The sequence below is a fragment of the Simochromis diagramma genome, unplaced genomic scaffold, assembly GCF_900408965.1.
Source record: "Simochromis diagramma unplaced genomic scaffold, fSimDia1.1 OVJJ01000685.1, whole genome shotgun sequence".
Lineage (NCBI taxonomy): Eukaryota > Metazoa > Chordata > Actinopteri > Cichliformes > Cichlidae > Simochromis > Simochromis diagramma.
The window spans coordinates 1,965,264-1,988,911 of NW_024387477.1; the positions used below are offsets into that span (position 1 = coordinate 1,965,264).

Sequence of the window (23,648 nt, forward strand, 5' to 3'; positions counted from 1 at the left end):
TTACTGTTGCTCATGAATAAGAGCATTTAAAAAATATCTGATTATTCAATGATCTCATAGAATAATCGACATACTACTGAAATACTAAAATAATTTAATTAGCAGATATTTTTTACAGGGGGCCTTATAACATGTGTATTTGTAGCAGTTTACATTTTAGAGTACAAGATTTCAGGAGGACAGTTTTTAAATGAATCACTGACTCGTGATTTAGTAAGGTCTGATTCATGCAGTGTACTCTAAATTTCCTGCAGAAACAAAGCCTCATTATGCACCTGATGAATACTTACCAGTAGGAGTGTTTAGTTCTTTGGAGTGACATAAAGATCTCAATTCCAAGAATATGTAAAGTAGTGCCAAAAAAGTTGTTGTCGGGTGGGGTAAAGAGTCTTTATCCCAATTGACAACATGGAGAAAAGGGTGTGTCTGGTTGATTATTACAAGGAGCCAAGCTATGGTTACGCTGGTGTGATTGGTGAGTTTTCTCACTACAGGATTGAAATCAAGACTTTGATGTTGCCGTTCTAATACATTAATTTTATTTTTTCCTTAATCATTACAATACTTGAGTTAGTTTCAACTTCCCCTCATATGCTTGGCAATCTGCTGACTTCTTCAACTAGACATATGTCTGTACAGGAAACCACAACCACATTCTGTCTGGTGTGTGTGAGAGAGTGTGTGGGAGAGAGAGAGAGAGAGAGAACGTGTGTATGTATGTCTGTACACAAATAAATGGTAAATGGCCTGTATTTGTATAGCACTTTATACTTGTCCCTAAGGACCCCAAAGCGCTTTACACATCCAGTCATCCACCCACACATTCACACACTGGTGATGGCAGCAACATTGTAGCCACAGCCACCCTGGGGCGCACTGACAGAGGCGAGGCTGCCGGACACTGGCGCCACTGGGCCCTCTGACCACCACCAGCAGGCAACGGGTGAAGTGTCTCGCCCAAGGACACCACGACCGAGACTGTCCGAGCCGGGGCTCGAACCGGCAACCTTCCGATTACAAGGCAAACTCCCAACTCTTGAGCCATGATTGCCCCTATTAATAACACCCTGACACCCAAAATGAAGACCAAAATGAATGACGATGCTTTCAATTTGGAGTAAATCTCCAACAGTGTCACCAGCGAAGCACACCCACAGCATCACACCTCCTCCGTGCTTCATGGTGGCAACCATGCATGTAGAGACCATCTTCACCTTTTCTGTGTTGCAAAAAGACACAGCAGGTGGAACCAAAGATCTCAAAATTTGGACTCATTGTTTATCTGGGCTCTAATCTGAGCTGTTGTTAACTTGAGATTTCTGAGGCTGGTGACTCGGATGAATTTATCCTCTTGGTGACTCTTGGTCTTCCTTTCCTGGGGCGTCCTCATGTGAGCCAGTTTCCTCATAGCACTTGATGGTTTTTGCGACTGCATTGGTGGACACATTTAAAGTTTTAGCAATTTTCTGACTGACCGTCAGTTCCTTCTTTCCAACCTTCCTGTCATGTTCAGGTCAAATCTGACTGATTTACAATTTAAAACGATGATAAATATTGTGTTTTACATCTAATTGCCTCAAGGCCTTATGGCATCCTCCACACTATGCACTCGAACATATAAAAGTGATGATCACCTCTCTCATTCATCATGGTGCCCTCGAGGCAAATGTGTTTGCTTGCTCGGCTCAATGTCGACTTCCCTAACTGGGCATTGGTGTGTAGCAGCAAAGAAAGAATTTCATTGCACAAAGAAATTACTTTTTTTCCTTTGTGCATATGACAATAAACACTTTGAATTGAATTGAATTGAATTGAACAGAATTGAATTTTAAGTGTTTTAATCAACCTTGTTACATCTGTGTTCCTGTCAAAAGGGCCATTTGAAATGAATGGGAATCCATAAATTTATATTTATGTAATTATTATAAAGTATAGAAACAAATTACTTTGTAATGAACTGAAAACATGTGTCCTGTATATTGTGTACTCAGTACAGAGTACTCGGTAGGGTTGTTTTCTTGGTTAGCCATGCTTCTTGAAGAAACAGCGCTCTCTTGTGGTAATTGAGTGAACAAAATGTAGTTTGGAGTAAAAAATGTATTTGATTGGTTTAACTGATTGATTCACTTTTAATAAACACATGAAAACATACATTTTGAAGGGTTAAAAATGTAAATTATCTATTGTCTTATGTAGTCTGGAAGATGAGTGGATGGTGAGGTGGGTGCAGTTTTCTCTGTGGTGGGGTTGGGTGGACTGTCCCGGGCTCTGTGGGGCCATGCGGCGCTGCTGCACTGGGCCCTTGTCTGGATGGGCCTGGGCCCCCTTTCCCTGGCGGGTCGCGGAGTATGGGGGTGCCTACTGGGGTCAGCGGGGGAGCTGGCCCCAAGGAGGGGTCACTTGCCCCTCCCTTCCTTCCCTCCCCATCTCCAGCTGCCTCCCTCTTCCCGCTCCACCACAACCACCCACACATGCAGGGCCTTGGAGTAGGGGTGTGTCACCAGGGTGCAGGGGAGGCTACCCCAGTCGGACCCGTCCGACTGCGGTCTGGAGTGTGGGGCCTCCCTGCTGCTGCGGAGTCGGGGCGGTCTGCCTCTCCCCACCGCAGGGAAAAGGGTAATACCACCTGGGTCTGGGTGCAGTTCCCCCCTCCAGGGACAAAGGTACCTAGACCCGGTTCTTAGAGTACGCTTGGGGAGTGTGATTGTGTGTACAGCGTCTCTTTATGTCTGTCTCCACGTTGGTTGAGTGTTGAGTAATTGCATATGAGAGCATGAGGGTGGGAATGGATGTTTGTATCTGTGTGTGCCTGTATGTCTGTGTCTATATGTCAGGTCGGGTATCAGACGCCACCTCTCTGGGGACATCTCAGGCCCTCTAAGGTATGGAGGCCTATCTCCCCCCACCACCACTTCCCCTGCCGGTGGCGGACTCCCTCAGACATCGGTGCGTTGGTGGTTCTTTGTGTCTGGGGGTGGGCGCCCGGGTACACACCGGCTCACTCCTTGGCGGCTGCTTATCGGGGCCTGGAGCCTGGGGCTCGTTCGGGCCACTTCGGAGGTGGGGTGCCCCCAGCCTCTCGGCCTGGGGCTCGGTCACTCAGGCACAGCTGGCTGCCGGCGGAGCTCACGGGCGCGTCACTGCAACTCCCCCTGGCTTCTGCTCCGCGGCTGCTGAGTGAGCCCTCATCTGGGACTCTCCTCAGCTCTTTCTGGGACAGTGGCGCGGCTGCCCCTCTGTTGGTCTTCCTTGGTCTCTTGTGTTCTGGGGGCCTCTGGATGTCTGGAGTCTTGATCTCCTCCATACCTGCTTCATGCCCTGGAGGACGGGGCAGTGGCCCCCCCACACCCTCTAGCAGATCATTACATGAAAGAACCTTTTAAAAACAAACGCGTCCATGCTCACAGGTGTACACACGGGTGCTCACACACACAAACTACACCCTTTTTGGCTCCTACCTCAAAGCACACTGTGCGCTGTCGATCTTATGTGCTGCACAATAATGTTTAATATTTAGTATTTACTGTCATATTCCCATATATCATTGTGATGTTGTTTATTCTATTACTCTTGTTGTCTTCTGCTTGTTTTCTTTTTTCTTTCTCAACAGGTGATCCAGGTGATCGATATATGCATTTTTTTTTTTTTTGCTGCCCATTCTGTTGGTTTTTGTTTTTTGCCCTTCTCCCCCGTCCCTCTTCTCAGCTGTTTCTCTTTCCCTCTTTCTTTCTCCCCTTCTTTCCCCCAGTCAAGTCTGTCCCGTATTCAGCAAGTGAAAATAAAATAAACAATAAAAGGTGAATCAAATGGACCATTACGGCAAGGCTGGGATGGTCAATTTGGTAAAGTAAATCCGTTGGGCATCTTTCTTCGCCTTTAGACAATAATTCTGATGGCAAAAGAGCCAAAGAGGACAGGCAAAAAAAAAAAAAAAAAAAAAAAGTAAATTATCCTATACACAAAGGCCTAAGACTCCTGTCTTTGAAAAATGCAAATAACTTGTGTATCTGTGTGTGCTTGTATATTATTATAAGGCTGTGGTGGTAGAACGATATATAGACTAAAAACCAGCACAGGTAGCTGCAATCAGGAAGATCCAGCAGGGAAAATAAGCATTATTCCAAGTTAATACAGAGGCAAGCCAACCTGACTTGCAGGTCTCAGAGTTACTTATCCTCACTTTCCAGGGCTGCATGTCTCCACATGTCCACGTCCTCACACTCTGGCTGGAGTTCCCTCACTTCTCTCATCTTTTGACACAGTAACAACTGTTGACATTAATTTTGTGCTGGCTGACATGAAAAGCTCAAGACTTTACAGGTTAGTTCTTTTTTTTTTTTACCATGAAAATATATTTTCTTCATCCAAAGGGAAAATGGCTAATGAGTAAAACAAAATAAACAAACAAAAAACTGATTTCAGTTACCAGGAAATTTGTTATTTAAAACACTTTTTAAAATAAGTATTGAACACATTGCCAATTTTCCACATGTTAAGGTCATATTTCCATGAAATTCTCACCAGATGTCTGTAACAACCCATCCAATCATCTCAAATAGTGCACATAAATAATGAAAGTATGCCCTTAGTGGTATATAATGAGACTGAGCCTTTCTAAAGTTCCTCTCCTGGTCCTGATTCAACTGCTAAAACCTGATGTGTCAATCAAAAATGCATGTTTCCATGGGTGTTACTGTTATTTAGACCTTTATCTTCCTATTTATACTAATACACAAGTCCCTAAATCTGAGACACTGCATGTCCCTGGTAAAAAAAATCCGAGATGACCCGGTGGCTTGGTTGCACCATAGATGGTAAACAAACCGGGTTTCATTTTTTTCCTCACCAAATCATCCTCTGTTTGCCTGCAGCTTAACATATATCTAAGGGCTGGCAAATGGAAAGTAAGGCATTACTGTAATTGTATTGCATTTGTATCTAACAGATAACTGTAATCACATTATATTTTAACTGTCATGGACTGGTTTAATTAAGCATAAGCTTTAGGCATGCTTTAAAGTAGGGTATGTTTTAGGGAATGAGCCTAAAGCATATACTCGGTATATAATTGGTAAATGAAGGAAGTGCCTTTGAAACAGCACAGATGTAGAGATAATGCTGTGTAAGTTATATTTGACAGAAATGCTGCTTCTGTAAAATGACACTTTTGTGAAAAGTTTGCACTCTTAATCTTCCTCATCCATGCTACAGTAATGATACTACACTGCACAAAGACTACTGTCTGAATGAAGCTTAATCCACCTATTTTTGACTTTAGTGAAGAGGTCAGGTTATTGCTTCAGGTTATTGGAGCTTGGTGTGCATTTGATTATGCACAGCTCTTTTATTGTCCCTCCACAGTATTTTAATAATTAGCTTTGACTGGTTCATTGCAACACATTGATTATATAATTTTTCTGCCATTCTGTTGGTGGTATGCTTGGGTTAATTGTCCTGACCCAATTTCAACCAAGCTCCAGGTTCTGGACAGACAGCCTCTTAGTTGACTCTAGAATATTTTTGTATACAGAGACGTTCAGGGTCGACTGCAAGGCCTGCAGCTGCCGTACAAGCTCCACCATCATGTTTGACAGTTGATATGAGGTGTTAGTGCTGATATTCTGTGTTTAGTTGTTGTCAGGTGGCGTTGTGCATTATGGTCAAACACCTTCACTTTGGTTTCATCTGTCCACAGGACATTGTTCCAGATACCTTGTGTTTTGTTCAGATTCAACTTTGCAAAGCTAAGCTGTGCTGCCTGGGAAACCTTCCAAACATGTCATACTTGTTCATTCTTTGTCTAATTGTACAGTCATGAACTTTAACATGTAACATGCTAACTGAGGTGTTTGAGATGTCACGTTTGAGTTTTCTGCAGTTTCTCTGAGCATTGCACCGTCTGTGTTATGAAAAATACCGGTGAACTCAGGGAGCAGAACTCACAGAGGCACAGAGTTGCGGTGAAACAATATATTTACAGTGAAGGAGATGAATTTTCAAGGACAGCGTATATACAATAAAATGTGAATGGAGACGCGAAGCCTGGGACGTGCAGGTAAGGAGACGCAAACTGGTAGGGCACTCGATCTAAGGGAAGAGGAGCAGGAGAATTAGGAGGGTCTTGCCCAAAACCGAGAAAAGCATAAAAGAGACTTTACCGAGAGTTGGAGAGGTTACTTGGTACTGTTTGCCAAAAACCTCCAGAAGGGAAGCAAACCAAATAAGGCGACCCGGAGAAACCGAGAGATGAGAGTCCAGGGGAGGAAACAAAACTCCGTACAGTCACCAGCGAAAATAATCTACAGGTTCCAGTAGGCAGGCTGGCAGATCTTCAGGCACTCCAGAAAAGTCAATACTCCGACACTAGTCCTCTGTCAGGCAGCTCCTGAAGAACGCTTCAGAAGAAAGCGTTTGACAGGTAACAGGTGTGCCAGGTTCATTGAACAACCGCCCCGCCTACCTATGCCAAAAAAGGAAACACACAAACAAAAACACCGGGCAGCCATAACCCGGCTCCTAACAGTCTGCCCTTTGCCGAGACATCCACTCCAGGGAAGACTGGGGAATGTCTTCATGTTTTCCACTTGTAATGGAGTTGTTCTTTGTTTCAGAGTGTGTTTTTGTTTAGTTGTTTCTTCTATACATAAGTATATTTACTTAGGAAAATGAAGAAAGGTTAATTGTATTTCAGTAAGTGCAAGTACTGTGTTGTTTTCTTTTTTCAATAAAAATATTTGCAAAACAACAAAAACATCCTTATAGATCCCCCTTGGGGGTCCCTGATGATCACACAGCTCCATCATATAACTGACATGAATATCATGCATTGGCCTACAATAACAAAATGGTCTGATCTGGTAGAATACAGTGAAACTGTCAAATATCACTACTTTTCTTCAAAATGAAATGCTGATATTACAAATTGCATGGTTTTATAGTGCAGTGGCAGAGAGAATAAAAAAATGTGGTTTCAGTGGAAGTGAATGGGGCAATTTTGTCCGCAAAGGTGTCGAGAGGCACTACACAAAAAATAATAATGCAATCAAATCAATTTTGTTGTCCAAGACTCTACCAATGTCCCACTCCCACAGCATTTATTGTTATTTCATTTCATTTATTTATTTATTTCACACTTGGTACAACAATTCAAACAAACCAACCACACTTTCTATCAAAAAGCACTACAACCATGTGTGAAAAGGAGCAGGAAGAAGAAAATATTCTTATTAAACCCTGCCCCCTATCTGCAATCCAATTTATATTCCAAGTGGGCACCAAAAATCAGGGAACAAACTAACATTAACATTTATCTCCGGTCCTAACCCAACCAAACGACAAATTTACAATCAGAATGTACCACTCCACATAGTAACACGGAGAAAAATAAAATTAAAATAAATAAAACAAAAAATTATAATGGATCCTTTTTCAATGAACTCCAATTTCATTCACATTCTTCATATTGAGTTATCATTTTAAGCATGTAACACTTTTTAAAACAATGTAAATTTATACAATTCTTTAAATTATAATGAAGTGAGTTCCACAGTCGTATACTCCTAACCATTGGACTCATTAATCTTTGTGTAGTCCTAGCTAACTGATGCTTAAAATAAAATTTCCTTCTGCTATCTTCTCCCCTTGAGCACAATAAAAATACTCTTTTTAACTTAAAAGGGCAAAATATTATTTTTAGCCTTAAACATAATTAATAGTGTCCAGAATTTCACTAAATCTCCTAATTTTAATAATTTCGATTTTATAAATAATTTATTTGTATGTTCTCTATATTTAACATTATGAATCATTCGTATCACTTTATTGGGAAAATATTGAGTTTTTTGTGATTTATTTCAATAAATGCTTCAGATGTTTAATCTGGCATTTAAAGGGTTAAAATCCTGAAAACAATTTCAAAAATTGTTCAAAAATCGTTTTTACTCAGCCGTTCTTTCAAATATCTAAAAATTTAAAAAATCTAAAAATTAAAAAAAAAAAAAAGATTTCCTGCAAAAATCCACACCTCAGGCTATCACACGTGCCTGAGGTGGGCATAAGGGTTAAAGAATCATTGTACGTGTCCTGGGCAATATCAGACAAGTAGAAAAAAGCTGAGATGCATTAAAATAACATTAAGGATATTGGGCCGACTTGCTGCTGTCCTCTCAACACACGTTTCTGTCATCCACACTCACAACGACTGCTCTGCCTGCTTTTGCCTGCAGATGTCGCAACTGAGGCACCGAAATCTGAATTTCAATCAGGAACACTGTAACAAATGTCAGCGTCACTTAAACTCAAATTTCTGTTTTTCTTTGAAAATACTTGTTTAAAGTTTTTCTTTATATTTTAATAACATTCTTGTCTCTCGAGAGACAATCTGCTCTGCCTCAAAGGACCAGGCAACAGAAATCTCATGTCGTGTTCAGCAGTAACACATAAAGTAAAGTAACAAGCAATGTAACATATTACATGCTTCAGGAAGTGCATTTAAATCTTACAGCTGGTATTGTATTAAAGAAAAAGGTTAAAAAAAAAATGAAATGATGTGTATCGCACTAATTTATCTGAATACATGCAAGGTTTTATATCATTCTCCACAGCTTCAGATCAGAATGTAATGTAAGAGAGAACACGAGCATTGATACAAAGTTGATCATATATTGCAGACTTTATAAAGCCCATAAGTTCATATGATTGATTCCTTTGCTATGTTGCGTAGAGAACATTGCTCATCCAAACGTGCAACAGAAACTAAAGAAGAAAAAAGCAATGAAAATATGTTCGCTGGTTCTAAACAGAAAGGACACAGTGGTGTGCCAGTAGCTCCCATCCCGACAGTCATTGATTATCCACGTGCACAGTGTACAGCCTGAACTGAACTGTTGTTTGGTTGAAAATGAAATGCTGTTAATCATTAACTGCATAAAATATCATTGTAATTACATGCCATTAAAAAAAATCTTACTTTTTTAAAGAAAACAATTTCTTACATGCAAGAATAAATAAATTGTCACAAGTACAATAATCTCAAATAAAAATAAGTCATAGATACAGCCCAAACTAAGGCATAAAATAAACCTTTAATAAGCCTTTACTCTGCCTTCTTGGAATGTGTTCTTGCATGAGCAGATAAGAAATAGATAGAAAGCCGCTGATCACAGTATGTTGACATATTATAGCAAATATGTTAACTGTTTTCAAATATGCAGCAACACAGACACACACAGAAGAGAGAGACAGACAATCAGCCTCTATCACTCTGGAATTTTCTTATTCAGTTGTTTCACAGAATGTCTTGTTTAAGTTGGATGCACGTCCAGAAATCTGTGTGTGTGTGTGTGTGTGTGTGTGTGTGTGTGTGTGTGTGTGTGTGTGTGTGTGTGTGTGTGTGTGTGTGCCCGTGCAGGCAGCTGACCCTGGCATGAAGAGGGCCACTGTGTGAAACCACAGAGAAACCATTCTTCACTGCGACACACACATTACACACTCGCAGCCATCCACTCCCTCCCCCTTCTCTAACTCCTTAATTTGTCACATTCACCGAGATACACAAGCGCACAGCACAGAGGGAGCAAGAGAGTCACTTGCCATCTCTCATTCTTTTACACAGAAGTCTAGCGTAGTCTTTCTGTTTCTCCCCAGCACATACACATACACAGTGACTGTGTCCCACCAAGTAATGACCCTTATTTCACCATCCTGACTCAATCGCTGCTTTGGTCAAGAGACTAAAATGTAAAGCACAATTCCTCCAATACATTTTACACTTAGAAAAACAATTATGTGTGTTAATTAACTAAATAGAGTTCAGGGATACATTTTTTGTGATGAATCATCCTCAGCACTCATATTTAAGCATATAGAACTGTGCACAAGTCTTGAGCCACCCCTAATTTCTTTATATTTGAAGCTAATGCTGTTTTATATTGTTACTGTTTTCTTGCCTCTTTTTCCTCTTTGTTATGCCACTATTGTCACATTGTTACTAAGCTGTAATAAAAAGTGCAACAGCCATTTCTTTAGCTAAAACTATGAAAAGTACCAAAGATGACACAGTTTGATAGCAGCAGTTATAGTAGTAACGCAGCAGCAAGGCGATTCCAAAGAACTGCTGATAGCTGAGAGCTTAGCATCGTGATGTGTCACAAACTCTAAGAAACTCACTACCTTCACCAAAGCCTCATCAGAAAAGTAAGGTATGCCAAATGACACAAGTAATGACTGAAAAATATGTATCAACAGCTAACTAAGTGGTGGTTCCTAATTTGAAATATTTATGTAAAACTGTAGTTCTTATGTATGGAAGGAGATCAGGAGCCATCTGTAAACCACAGTGTCGGCTCTCATGGTTTGGGGTGGCATTTCAGTCAGTGGTTGTTGGGCATCTTGTCAAAACCGATGAAAACTACAAAAAATGTCGTTTTGATCCACCGTGCAACTCCATCTGGAAAGTGTCTGATTTGCAACAGCTTCATTTTTACTTTTTAAAGAAATGACAAGTTTGCATGAAGCTGAATCCACACTGGAAGCGATTCGCTCCTCACCCGTGGCTTTGAAGCTGACAGCTGCTTACCTGCACATAGTGAAGGTTTACCTGCCCACATTGCCTGGCAGCAGTTGCACGTAATTCCTTGAAGACGCTAGAGGTTTTTATTCACTGCCAGTGCTGAAGTAGCTTAAGAGAGTAATTGTAGTTATTTGATATATTATTTAATCCTATTTTACCTATACCAATTATGAACCTAGGTTTTATCACTAGAACCTTAAATTGGACAGTAGGTCTTGACATAGAAATGTGGATATATTACATTACACTACATGTTAATTTAGGCTTTATTATAACAGCATTTGTTAATCACAGGTTGAGTCTTTAGTCATGACACTGTGTGGTAAATCAGCCATTCAGGTGTATAAGGATCACCACCCTCATCCATGGAAAACCTGCTGCATATACTTTAAAGACACATTCCTTACCAGTTTTCCCATTTTTGTAGCAGCATTAAGAAATCAAATTACTTGGTATTAATTAGAATTATTACTTACAAATGTGCTACTCTCATAATTACATCTTAAAGTACGTGCTATGGAAATGGTCTGTTGCTACTAGCAACAGAGCTACTGCTAGTTGTATCAAACTTTCAAGGTTCAAGTGTGAGTTAACCTACTAATGCATTACATCCTAATCTGTATAGCAAAATGAATAATAATATGCAGCAAACTCAACATGTCCCTTAGAGTAAAGAGTAGAGTAGTATAGAGTAGGTATGTATGTATTTATTTAAAAACTGTGAGTGTAAGCAAAAGTTCCTTCTCACAGACAAGGTCTTGTTGAGTGACTTTTTTACTCTGCCGTTCTTTAGATTAAAACAAAAAAACAAAAAACAAAAAAACCCTCCTCGGTAGAAAAACTAAATGGTGCTGGCAACATTGCGACAGTGTATAACCACAAAAACGCCATGGTTGTCAGAGTAAGATTTATGCCATATACTGAAATATAAATTGCTATAAATTTAGTATATTGTAAATAACATATATTCATAACATATTTATGATATGTTTTATCTGTCTCAAAAAGTAACAATAAAGACTTTACACAAAGAAAAATCGCAGTCTGGAAAGACAGAATAAGAAAGACACTTATTCTGAAAGGTGCACCCGGATGTTGCGTGTTTTCGGCGACTAGCTTGGTGAAGCTAAACTTCAGAATGGACCCGACTAGAGAAAAGCCCGTTAGTGCGTAGCGTTGGGAGACAAACTCTGACCGTCCATGTCTTGTTTACACATATCAGCACACTGACAAAGTTTCTGACAGCAATGTCGAGAGAAAACACCACGCGAAGTTTGGACAGCATAGACCTCGCTGCTTTGAGAGTAAGTAAAGAAACCTTGCTTCTTTTTTCTGTATATACATATAAAAGGTAATGTTAAACAGTGCGGGATGTGGTGGGTGTTGCTTGAAAACTTAACGGTACTTTCAAGCTGCAGCTGAGTAATCAAACAGTGATTGTTTTTTTGTGCCTCGTCTAACGGTCGGTACTCGCTACTATTCTTCACTGTTACACAAACTCAGTGTGCTTTAACTTGGCGTGTAAATATAGCGTGTCGTGTGCCACGGTGCCTCCTGTCTGCTCTGTGTCCTGTTTGGTGTTAACTTTACAAGCTGCACTGTTTACACAAGGTTTCTCCCGGTGTAGACTTGCCGAAAAGTTAGTGTGCAACAAGTGACCACTGAAATAAACAGAGTTTGTTTAATGTTTAAGATGCAGTCCAAGTAGCGCATGGCGTGTTTTTTCCCAACTGCAATGTTTAGTTGCTACTTTATTGTGGCCTCATGCTGCTTAGTCGTTTGCCTGTGTGACTACAAACATTTGATATGACATTAGGTGTGATGATGTTTCTGTAGCCACTCAGGCCGTGACCTAAACATAAGCCGTATTTAGCCAGTGTCACTGTTCTGTTTTTGTTCTGTATTTATTCGTCATTTTTGCGTAGGGAAACAAAGAAATGTAACTTAAGTGTTTTACAGCCTTCATCAAACTGTAAAATTAACGCACCATCCTCCACTAACAGCCAAACTGATTTTGTTCTGATACAAACTGGTGCAGTCTCATCTTCAGCTCAAACTCTCATCTACATTTGCAGTCCCAATTCTTCAGTCCCCATCCAAGTATAACTTTGAGTTGTACCCTCAGCTCTGAGCAATGAAACTGTTTGTCATAGTTTTGCTTGGCACTAGCCTGTTGCATTTTGACTTTGCTGTAATGTCGCATTTCCTATACACTATGTTGCTTCACTCGAGAACAAACATGCTTGGATTTCTCAGCATGTTGCTGTTATTTTTAATAACGATTTATTTATTTGTATTTTTTTAGGATCCAGCTGGCATCTTTGAGCTAGTTGAAGTAGTTGGCAATGGGACCTACGGTCAGGTGTACAAGGTGAGTACTGCCGTGATGCGTTGCTGCACTGCTGCACATTGTAACATCTACAGGCACATGAAAGTATCATATGTAGTGCTTTAAATCTAAACATTGTTTAAATGGCAGCAATAGTAGCTTCCTGTTGTCGTCTTTACCTTACAAGCTAATGCAAAGCTAAACATGTAGCAGCTGCTGGCATATGCAGACTCATGGTGTTACGGTTGTAAAACGTCATTTCTGGTAAAAGTTGCAACAGCTACTTCCAGTTAATTAGGAGGGAGAAAAAAAGATACTTTTTGTTTACTGAAATATCCTTTAGCGCACACACACACACACACACACACACACACACACACACACACACACACACACACACACACACACGTGCAACTAGAGCATCTTTTAAAGGCCCTGGGTGGGGCTCACTTCCTTATCGCAGTATCTGTTTATATATGTGTGAGTGAGTGGTTTGTGGTTGTAGAAGGTGTTTAGTGTTATTTAGGCTCCTGCAGCTGGTTGTGCCCTATTTTCACACGAGTTTGCTAAACCACTAAAGCTGATGCTTTACCAGCTGCACTGTTTGCTACACCTTTGTGGGTTAGTTTCATCTTTGAGCAACTGAGAGCTTCCTGGGTGTATTGTGGTTGAGGCCGTTTAGGAGGGGTCAAGTCATGAATGCCTATCTACCTGCCCTATAACAAACAGAAATGTTTGCATGATTTCAGATTAGACATAAGCAGTGTTTCCACTATTTAGACCTTGTGTGGGAGGAGCTGGGTAGATTTTTATTGTTTTGTTGTCATCAATCTAGGAGAATAACACCAGTCAGCTCGCTCCAACTTCAGTCCTATGTCTTGTTTCCTCACCAGTGAGCTTAGCTGACAGATTATTGTGGAGGCTGTTCTCAGCATCATTCTGATGCTTCTGCAGAGTGGTAAGATGAACTCCAGCTCCACTTACTTGCTCTAGAATAATAACTACAGTTGCCAGTTTTAAAGATCCACCGTGAGCTAGAAAACCTGTAGCAGGCGGAGATTACTACACAGAACTCACCAAGAACTAACAGGTGTGATTCAGAACCACTGGGTTGGTGTGTGGATATGGGACGAGAGACTGTGTGGACAGATGTTTGAAACAACATTTTTTTTTTTTTTTATTCCACTGTGAATTATGGAAAAGGAACAATGTTGTACATGAAGGGCAGGATACATGTACAACAGGTGTAACTGTTTTGGAAGAAGCAGGCTTTAGGTTCTCCCAAAAGTTTTAAAGTAAGAGGTTTATTTAAGGAAGAGGTTAAAAGTTAAGGGCTGAAGGATGCACATAGCCAATGATGCGTTCTCAGAGTTGTCCATGTCTGCGTGGGATTAGGTGACACAGAAAGTAGGGTGTGTGTGCCATTTGATTTCCTGAAAGAGGATATGTTGCAAGCGATGGACAGGACAGTCAGGCCTTACAGGGTTCTTTCAAACAGGGGAGGAAAATCACAAATTTCATGCTTGGTAAAGATTTTTTTTTTCAGGGCTAAAGCATTAACAAATGTGAGTAACATTTAGTAGAGCATTAACAAGGGAAGAAAAACAAAAACTGATAAACCGTGAGCTGAATCACAGCAGTGATTCTAATGACTGAAGGCGGTACCATGTCTGATACCGTTTTCTTCCCGTGTACTGTATTCTCTAATGATGCTTGACCCCGCTTGAAAAATTACTTGTGTAGAATAGTTTAAAAAGTTAATTGGCTGGCCCTCTATGTGTTTTTAACTTTCTTAAAGAAATGTTATTTGGGGCATTTTCCTGCCTGCATCAGTACAAATAATGGAGCCGCAGTCTGCCAGCACTCTGCTGTGGTTTAAAAGCCTCGCTATGGGTAAAGTAATAATGATGGTGTGTAGCTCTAACAGGCAATCAATCAGACCTTAATGAGGCTGAGCAAATCTGGTTTCCCATGTACACGGTCTTATAATGAGAGTGAGCCTCAACCTGGGAAACCATGAATGCCGCATGGCCTGGAGAACAATAACTGGCACTGCACACACGCTCTCCTCACCCCGTACAAAAACACTTGTGGATTGATGTGAGTGCTGACATTGCATCTGGGCTCTTCCTTTGTTTATTTCTTCATGCCTCTGCATTAAATGACAGGTGTGTAGTATTGTTGGATGAATAAGAAACCAAGCAACAGGCTGATTTTGAGCTCTTTGATTACCTAAAGGTGAGCACCACGGATTAAAATGCCACCATTATAATTTTAATTCAGATCATTTAAGGTAGTATTAGAGGTATAAAACTAACAATCACACAATGCCGTATGAGCTGCACATGGTTGTGCTGAAGGTCTCTTCTATTTAATAGGAAGAAAATCTGTGAGTACAATAATCATACAGCAATTCCTGTTACCCACAGTGAAACTGCTCTTGCAATACAGCGATTCTTACTTTTAAAAGACAAATGTCGTGCATTACTAATTTCACACATGAACACTGAGCAGTGGCAGGAGAATCTGGTGCAAGCATTGCCTGAAGTTGCCCTTTGTTACACGTAGCACACAGCAGGAGATGGTGCCTGCTTGCAACTGCAGATTCCCCATTCGAGGTGCTACCTGAGCATGCAGGAGGCATATTGCATCACCTCACCCAGTGTGAATATACCTCCTCAATCCTCATGTGGATTCAAGTCAAGAAATCTCATACTTACATTCGCTGATTTACGTGTATTCACGTGATCTGAGAGACCATTCCTGTCTACCTGAAAGGAAACGTTTTTGGAGACAGAAATGCAATCAGTGTTGGAACAAATGTAACTAGTGAAGCAGTCGATCTGTATAGAAGGAAAACTAAATGAGGGCATGTTAGCTGTGATAGGATGTGAAGAATCCTACAATAAGTACTGCCAAAAGGGAGAGGCAGAAGATGAAGGTGGAACAGGATCCACCAGGATGGTGTTTTTTTTTTTTGTTTTGTTTTGTTTTTTTTTATGTGCAGGTTGCTGTTGCTGTCAGTCACAGTGATCCTCTGCTTGATGAAAATGTTTGTATTCCAACTTAGGTTATGTTCCCAATCAGTTCTGCTCTAAATTGAGGCCTCAGAGTTGATGTGCATCAGGAATTGATTGTAGTGATTATGAAATTTTCCCATGACTCATGTACACATTTGATTTTTGATCCAGCAATTGTCAGTTAGACATCTGATCCCGTGTCAATCAAACCCCAGTGTCCACTGGAACAGACACCGGAGCAAAGTGTGCCCAAATTATCCTCATTTTCATCTTAATTGAGTGGAAGAGCCTCCTGGTCAGCAGATGGGATTTTCTGACATGCAAAGACAGACACAATTAGACGGCATAGAGAGCAGAGAGGCCTGGAGACAATCAGGCCTTTTCTTTGAAATTACCCCAGAAACAGAGGCCAGGAACTACTCAGGGAATCAAAGAAGCTTTAGTGCTTTTGTGTTCAACCTCATCTAAGGACGTGACAATTAGAGAACTTAGTGATAACAGATTCAATAAACCAGTACACCAATATAAAAAGTCCAGTGTGTTCACTTATAAGTGTAGATTTCGAGATGTTTGAAAATTAAAAGATGAAACCCATTTGCACGATACAAATAATAGTAAGAGTGGTTATTCCATATAATTAAATCTGACACCGTGCTGCACAGTGCACCCCGACAGTTTTTGGCACATCAAAGAACAATACCTTGCAGCGACCCAAGTTCCCACAGTATAAATGCAGATACAGTTTTAAACATTTTACTGTACATCTTTGATCATTTGCCCCGTCTTAAAGTATAAAAAAACAAAAGAAAATATAAAGAGACTGCAGAAGTTTTAGTGCTTAGAAGCAAGGAGGTGCTCGACAGAAGAAATGGGTGACACATGCATATGTGTCATGCACATAAATATAAATATATTAAAATGCTGTGTTGGACATTCGTAGTGCATGGTGCGTGCTTGTCTTATTCACCATATACACATCATTCACACGCACACACACACACACACACACACACACACACACACACACACACACACGCACACAGGGCGTTTCCCTGTTTGCAAAAGGAACTTCCCTTCTGCGAGCCACTGCTATAGAGTCATCTGTGTGTGTGTGGGGGTATGTGTGTGTGTCACACTGTGAAAAAGCCAAACTCTACTAAAGCACAGACCTCTGAGCACTGCTGACGCAACACAATTTTCCTTAGTAACACTGACTAAAGTGACTGCAGTATCTTAAGCATAATATTGTAGCTTTATAATTTACAATGATGCCACTATGATAATTAGTGTGACTAATTTACAGGAGCTGGAATTTTTTTTTTTTAACTATTTGTGTGTCACTGACCTGCGTGGCTGAGTTGTGGTAATCACATGAATAACAAAAATCAAGAATATCAATGTAAAATGATCCGTAAATGAATGTGAATTACATTTGTGATGGGTCAAAGAAAGTTTCACTCGAGCATCTGTGCAAACTTTGACTCGGTGTTGAAACCATACAACAGCTGGCTGTAGTACCACTCTGACTGAATCACTTGCAGTTCCTCTTTCAAGTTTCAGTTGCATTGCTTCCCTTTCTGTTATTCACATATCATCATTCCTGTGTTGCTCATGAGGAGATCTGCTGACCAAAATCATGTCCAAATGTGGACTTGGACATTCACAGACTGATCAACTGTCAGTCTGTGTTGACAGCACAGACTGACTCCTTCCCCCAGCTCAACACTTTCTGCTGCCACACAACTAAGAGCTTCCTTACATTAAAAATGTAGTCACCTAATGCTTCTTTATTAGATGTAACTGAAATGAGTAATAGCTTTCAAAGTTAAAGTTTTAGTTTCTTAGGTAAGTGTTTGTGGGGGAAGGTGTGAGCTGGAGCAGAGATGGGTAGTATTAGAAATACTGTTGTTTGTTAACAGTGAAACAGAGAGAGCAGAGAGAGAGAGAGAGAGAGCGAGACAAAGGGTAAAAATGGAGAGGAAAGTGAGTGAGGGCAACGGAAGGAAGGCAGAGGTGAAAGCCAGAGAGACAGAGCGGAGGGGAGGAAGGAAGAGGGAGAGAGACCTATTAAAGAGAGAGAAGAGGAAAGCGGCCCCCCATGAGGGTTAGAGCTGCAGTTTGTGCTGATTACCCATGTGTCCCAGAGCTGTGAGTCCAATTGTTAGAACATTCATAAAAGTATCTGGCCTCCTTACTTTACTTTCTAAATGCCAAAACTATAATTAAAAGTACTCGAGTGATTCAGCGCTGAACTCGGTACAATAGTAGAACTTGTTTAAAAACCAGAGAAATCAGTATTTGACACTCTGATAGAGTCAGACAGTATGAAGCCAACCGCACAGTTTCTCAATCTTAGAATTCCCATAATGCATTTGGCTTGCCTGGTCATTACCTTTCACCCACCTCCTAAGTTTGTGATGCAGGCTCTGAGTGTGTAATGACTATTGCTTTCAGTTAGGGCTGTTTTCCCAGACTGTAAAAAATTATTAGGATTCTTTTTCATTAGCTCTTTGTTTTTATTGTGCATTCCTTTTATTTCTTTTGTGGTAATAAAATAAGAGAGTATGTGGTGAGAGCCCACAGATTGGCCAAGCTGCTATTCATCTGACTGCTTGTACATGTAACATGCATAGAAAGCAAAAAAGGAGCTGCTTGATTTTTCCCAGTTCTCCTCTGATGACGGTGTGGTGAGTTTACCTTTGTGGAGTTTGCACCCATGTAATGAAAACACTGCAGCTTTGAAACTGTAGTTCCAGCTAATGAAGGTTACATGTGAATGGAAAGGTAGAAAAAAAAGTTTTTAAAAAGCTTTAATGTGCAAAATAAAGATAATTATGCTAATTCAGCCCTCATCACTTCACAGGATATTACCTGGCCTGGTAATAGACATAGCCCAGCTCCTACCACAAACATTCCCACCAATACAGCTCATCATTGAAACTGTGACATTTGATTGACTTTTTGACTTTGGTCAAAAACTCCCCACATCCCATTGTGATCAAACATGTGAAATGCATCTGAAGGTCCCACCCCAGCTAAAGCCCAGTGGATGTGGGACTGATTTCCTCGTATGAGATACCAAAACCATTTTCACTCGTAGGCCAAGCAAAGCCTTCAGATCTGAGCTGTCATATTTAATAGTTTTAGTAATTGTTCTCTGCTGCTGCTGTTTCTCATTTCTCAGTGAACGCTCACGTGTCCCGGGATTGAAACTGCCTCTCTGAATTTCATGTGGTGAACTTTAGTAATGCAGCCTCCACATGTGCAAGCACAGCTAAGCTGCTATTGATGTTGAAATAAAGTGAATCTTTTGTTTGGGTGTACACTTTTTATCATGCACCTTATCAACATCACTGAATAAGAAATAACCATTCATGTAATATTATCACTGGAGGTTCATGTTAATGATAGTGTTACTTAACTGCGGCAACTTAAAATTGACTCGTATGAGGGGAAAAAGGACTTGGACTATCGGTGTGGAAAATGATCAGTGTGTGCCAGCAGTGCTCCAGACAAGTGAAAATCGCAGGCCAAGTGTTCTGGTTCCTTGTGGTTCTGAGCGGTGGTTACTGATAACTGATGGTTTCTAGAAACCTTTTCAGCAAGTTTGTTCTTATTCTCTCCGCCCAGAGTTTTCAACTGCTAAAAGTCAAAGTCGCCTCAAACACGACTTGTCTGCACTGCAGTGTCGTCACAAAAGACTCCAAACAACAGACCCCACAGAGCCAGTATCGAAAATCTATTCTGCATATTCATGTGGAGATATCTGTCAATAGATATTACTCCCATCCTAACTTCAACCGTGACCCAAAGTCTTCAAAACTGAAGGTGAAGTGAAAAATGTCCTCATTAGGGCTGTGCGATATGAGGACATGTATCGGATGATGAAATTAAAACATCTGTCGTTTCATATTATACACTGTTGTTTGTTTTGTGGTGTCGCAAAATAAACAGTTTGCAGCAATATTTTTTTTTCATTGTTTGGATGGTCAGCACATGGATGCAGGCACAGAGAGTCCCAGCATGGCCAGTGAAGATGAGGCAGAACCAGGTAGCTCCAAACAAATCGAGGACCAGCATGGACATGGTTTGGTTCTGAAAAGTCTGACACTGGCCAGAAAACTGTACTATGCAAATTATGCAGGAAACAGGTCTCCACCACAGACTCAAACCTGACAAACCTCTACCACCGACGCAAGAATCACCTGAAAGAGTGTGGAGAGAGTTTACAGATGAGAAGCAAAAACAGCCGTCAAGTGCTCAAAATAAATCGTAGACTCAAACGTTAGAACAGGCTCTTCCCCGCAGCACGCCGTGTAATAAATACTCACAAAGAAAATGGCGGGGTTACACCTCCTGTCTAAAAATACATAGTTTCATGCATCTGTCAAAACACTCGACTCCAGGTGCACCACGCCCAGCTGAAAACACTCCACACAAGTCAAGTTGCCCGAAAGTCACAGAATTTACAGAAATGTCTTATATGGATATGAGATTTTGGTCATATCGCACAGTCCCCATTCTATTCTCACAAAGCTATATGAACACAAACACATGCAGTTACTGCCACAGACTGTATAGCAGATAGACGTAACCACCATGATGTCACCCCTTCGTTAGTGAAGTCCTGTTATGGAGCCTTGAGCATTTTTTCCCCCGATTGCCTCGTCACACCTCCTTTCATGGCTCAGCCGATATAACAATTAGAAAAGTAGCTGCTGAAGTTTCAGAGCAAGGAAGCTGAGACACCTGAAGCTAACCACGGGAGTCGCCCCCTGCTGGCCATGTGAAAGAATGCAGGTTAAAGGCACTTCAGCAACGGCTTCACTTTTATGTGAACTGGAAGCTACATCCATCTTTTATACTGACTAAGGTTACAACCGTATAGGCTTTAAGTGGCACAGTTTCCACACTCAGTTTCTTCAGGAGAATTAATCTTTCACATATCCACGTATGTAACCAACATATTGATCTTGAAGGGGACAGATACAGCGGGTGGCGAGACTGACACTGAAACAAGAGCAGGACAGAAAGAGAGACTAGCAGAGAGATGCAGTGAGACTGTTTCTCTCGTTTGTCTCCGTGCTGTCTGTGTTATAAATGTCTCGCTTGTATCTGATTAGCATATGCATGAATATATTATAGTAACCTTTTCACTGAAACGATATTTGTAGTGTTCCCTTATTGTGTGTGTGTGTGTGTGTGTGTGTGTGTGTGATTCATGGACTTCAGGATGCAAAATAAGAGCAACATTTTTCTCCAATTAATTCTGATGGAGAGACCAGACCCCTGTTAGTGTGTGCATGTGCGTTAGTGTGTGCATGCGCGTTAGTGTGTGCATGCGCGTTAGTGCGGCGTATTTTTAATGAGTAACTAGATCAGCTGAGTGGAGAACATTTCACACTGGTTTGCTGTGGCGGCAGCAAGCAGACACCATCAAGTGTGATGGGACAGGAAGGCCATTTCCTTATTTATTATAGCCAGGCTAGTGGATGACTCCATGCCACAATTCTTTGCAATTATGGAGACACTGTCCTCTACTTCAGGACACAATCAAGGCCAGGATGAAGAGACAGCTTCACATCACAGCTCATACTCAGTGAAATGTGTGTGAAGAATGCCAGCTGAAAAGGGTTTGGACTGGCTGAGGAACACTTCAACCGACTGTGAACCAAGTCTGCATGCCACTGGTCAAGATGTTTAGTTTCACTGTAGTGACCAAAACACTGACATGCTTTATATCAAAGAACACGTGGCGTGATAAATAAAACTTTTCAAGGATTCAGGCTCCAGCTGCAGCTCACTCTCTGGGCACTGTTCACTTTTTATTTTTAATATCTTTTGATTTGTTTCTTCTTTTTAAGAGTTTGAAGTCCCATCAATATCAGACTAGAGCTACATGACAGATGTTTACTTTGATGTTTTGTTGAATGATGTTTACATGAATAGCTTGAGCTCATTGGATAATATTCTACTGCAGTATATTTCTAACTAACCAGGCAGCTCCTCTTCTTTCTCTTGACAACACTTTCTTTAAAGATGTCACATCTTCATGGATCTATTTCTAAAATAAATTGTCTGTGCTGAGTATCCCTGAAGCCTACAACAGGTTTTGCCAGCACATTGTTAGCTGTTTCTCACCATCTTTCTGTTCTTGAACAGTACAGTCTATTTGCTGTGATAATAGATATTCTCCAAACTTCCCATTTGTTATTTCCCACAATCAGCCAAGAACTCCCGCCTTGTCCCATGATTGAATTCTGTTTTCTTGAGACATTATCAAAAAACATGTTGACACAAAAGGATGGATGCTGGTTTTGTTAGCCAGTAAAAGTAAACTCGGTGCTCGTTGTAAAAAAACAACAACACTCTTTCACATAAAAACTGCACATTTGTAAATCTTTAGTTCAGTTTAACTTGGTGACTTTCCATTCATGCCACTGCAGTTGAATGACTTGTCTTCTATTCATACAGAGGAACAGGTTAACTATAACAGGACACGGAGCTACAAAATATGCCACCCACCATTCAGCTGGATTACGACAGACGTGTGTATGCCGTCAAGCTTGTTGCAAACTCCTGAAAACTCCTCAGATGTGGAAATGGTCGATGTAGACACACATGTTTCGACACCCTGCTGTCCTCCAAGTCCAAGCTGTATAGCTACGGGACCAATTGTTCATATCAGCAATATTTCTTTGGAAATAGCCGCGAGCGTTTCTAAGAGTTGGCTGCTGAGGGGGAAAAAGATGAATAGGCAGATATTTGTTACTTTTAAACTCGCCCCTCATTTCAGTGTCTGTGTTTGTCTGACTTTGTCTCTCTATATGAATCCTGACTGCTGACTGATTGAATAATGGCGAGTTTGTCATGTCTGGTGGTCTGTTTCAGACACATACACTATACACTCCCACAGAACTGTCATACATCACAGCTTAAAGGCTTATAGAGTAGCTACTCTAGTATCTTGTCAGCTTTCTGAGTCGTGACATGGTTTTCAATTTTCCCTTTTTCACCTGACTGCACTTTACAGCTCTGCTCCTCCATCCTGACTTAGTCTCTCGCGCTCTCTCTCTCGTGTCATGTCCTGTTCTTTCTGTCTGCGTCTTTCAAGAGAAAATGAAATTAGGTGGACTTGCCCGAGTCCATGAATATTGAGAATTATATCACAGTCCAAGTATTCACTCAGAAGAGTTACAGGGAGAGCGGGAACACTTTGTGAGCGTTCGTCTGTTTACAGACTCCAGCGTGGGACAGTTGTTGTAGTCCTCGTCAAACATTTAGAGGCTAATCTTTTATATTACAATCCAGTTGCTGCCTGTCTTTCCAAGATGCACAGCTGCACTTGTGATTTAAGAAATTTGAACTGGTGCAGAATATTTAACAGAATCTCTACAGTGACCGTATCTCATTGTGTGCGTTTTCCAACAGGGCCGTCATGTCAAGACAGGTCAGCTGGCAGCTATCAAAGTCATGGAGGTCACAGAGGTAAGGGTTCATTACCTCACTACTCTCAGAGTGTACCTGTGTCATCATGTGTCGTGTTTGAGGCAACGCTGTCTCCTGCTCAAAAATAATCCTTATTTATCTCTATTTTATTTCGACATCCTTTTTATGCTCCACCTGTTCTTTACCTGGAATGTCAACTTCTCAAATGCATCCTTTCATGTTCAAACAGCCTGAGCAACACCATAAACACCAAACACTATTTGTGCCATCGCATGAACTA

The 23,648-nt window shown here is 40.9% G+C and overlaps 1 protein-coding gene across 4 annotated transcripts in view; it reads left to right on the forward strand.

The window, feature by feature from the left end:
* The first annotated feature begins 11,664 nt into the window (after positions 1-11,664).
* The window catches only part of si:zfos-2326c3.2 (traf2 and NCK-interacting protein kinase), a 55,606-nt gene continuing 43,622 nt past the window's right edge, over positions 11,665-23,648 (forward strand). For 2 of the 4 annotated variants that reach the window (XM_040015212.1, XM_040015213.1), the window contains exons 1-3: positions 11,667-11,874; positions 12,876-12,941; positions 23,351-23,407. In XM_040015212.1, the coding sequence (XP_039871146.1) occupies positions 11,818-11,874; positions 12,876-12,941; positions 23,351-23,407 (180 nt within the window). In that variant the 5' untranslated portion in view covers positions 11,667-11,817. Of the gene's footprint in view, positions 11,875-12,875; positions 12,942-23,350; positions 23,408-23,648 lie in introns of all 4 variants that reach the window. The other 2 variants (XM_040015211.1, XM_040015210.1) reach the window with 2 other exon arrangements.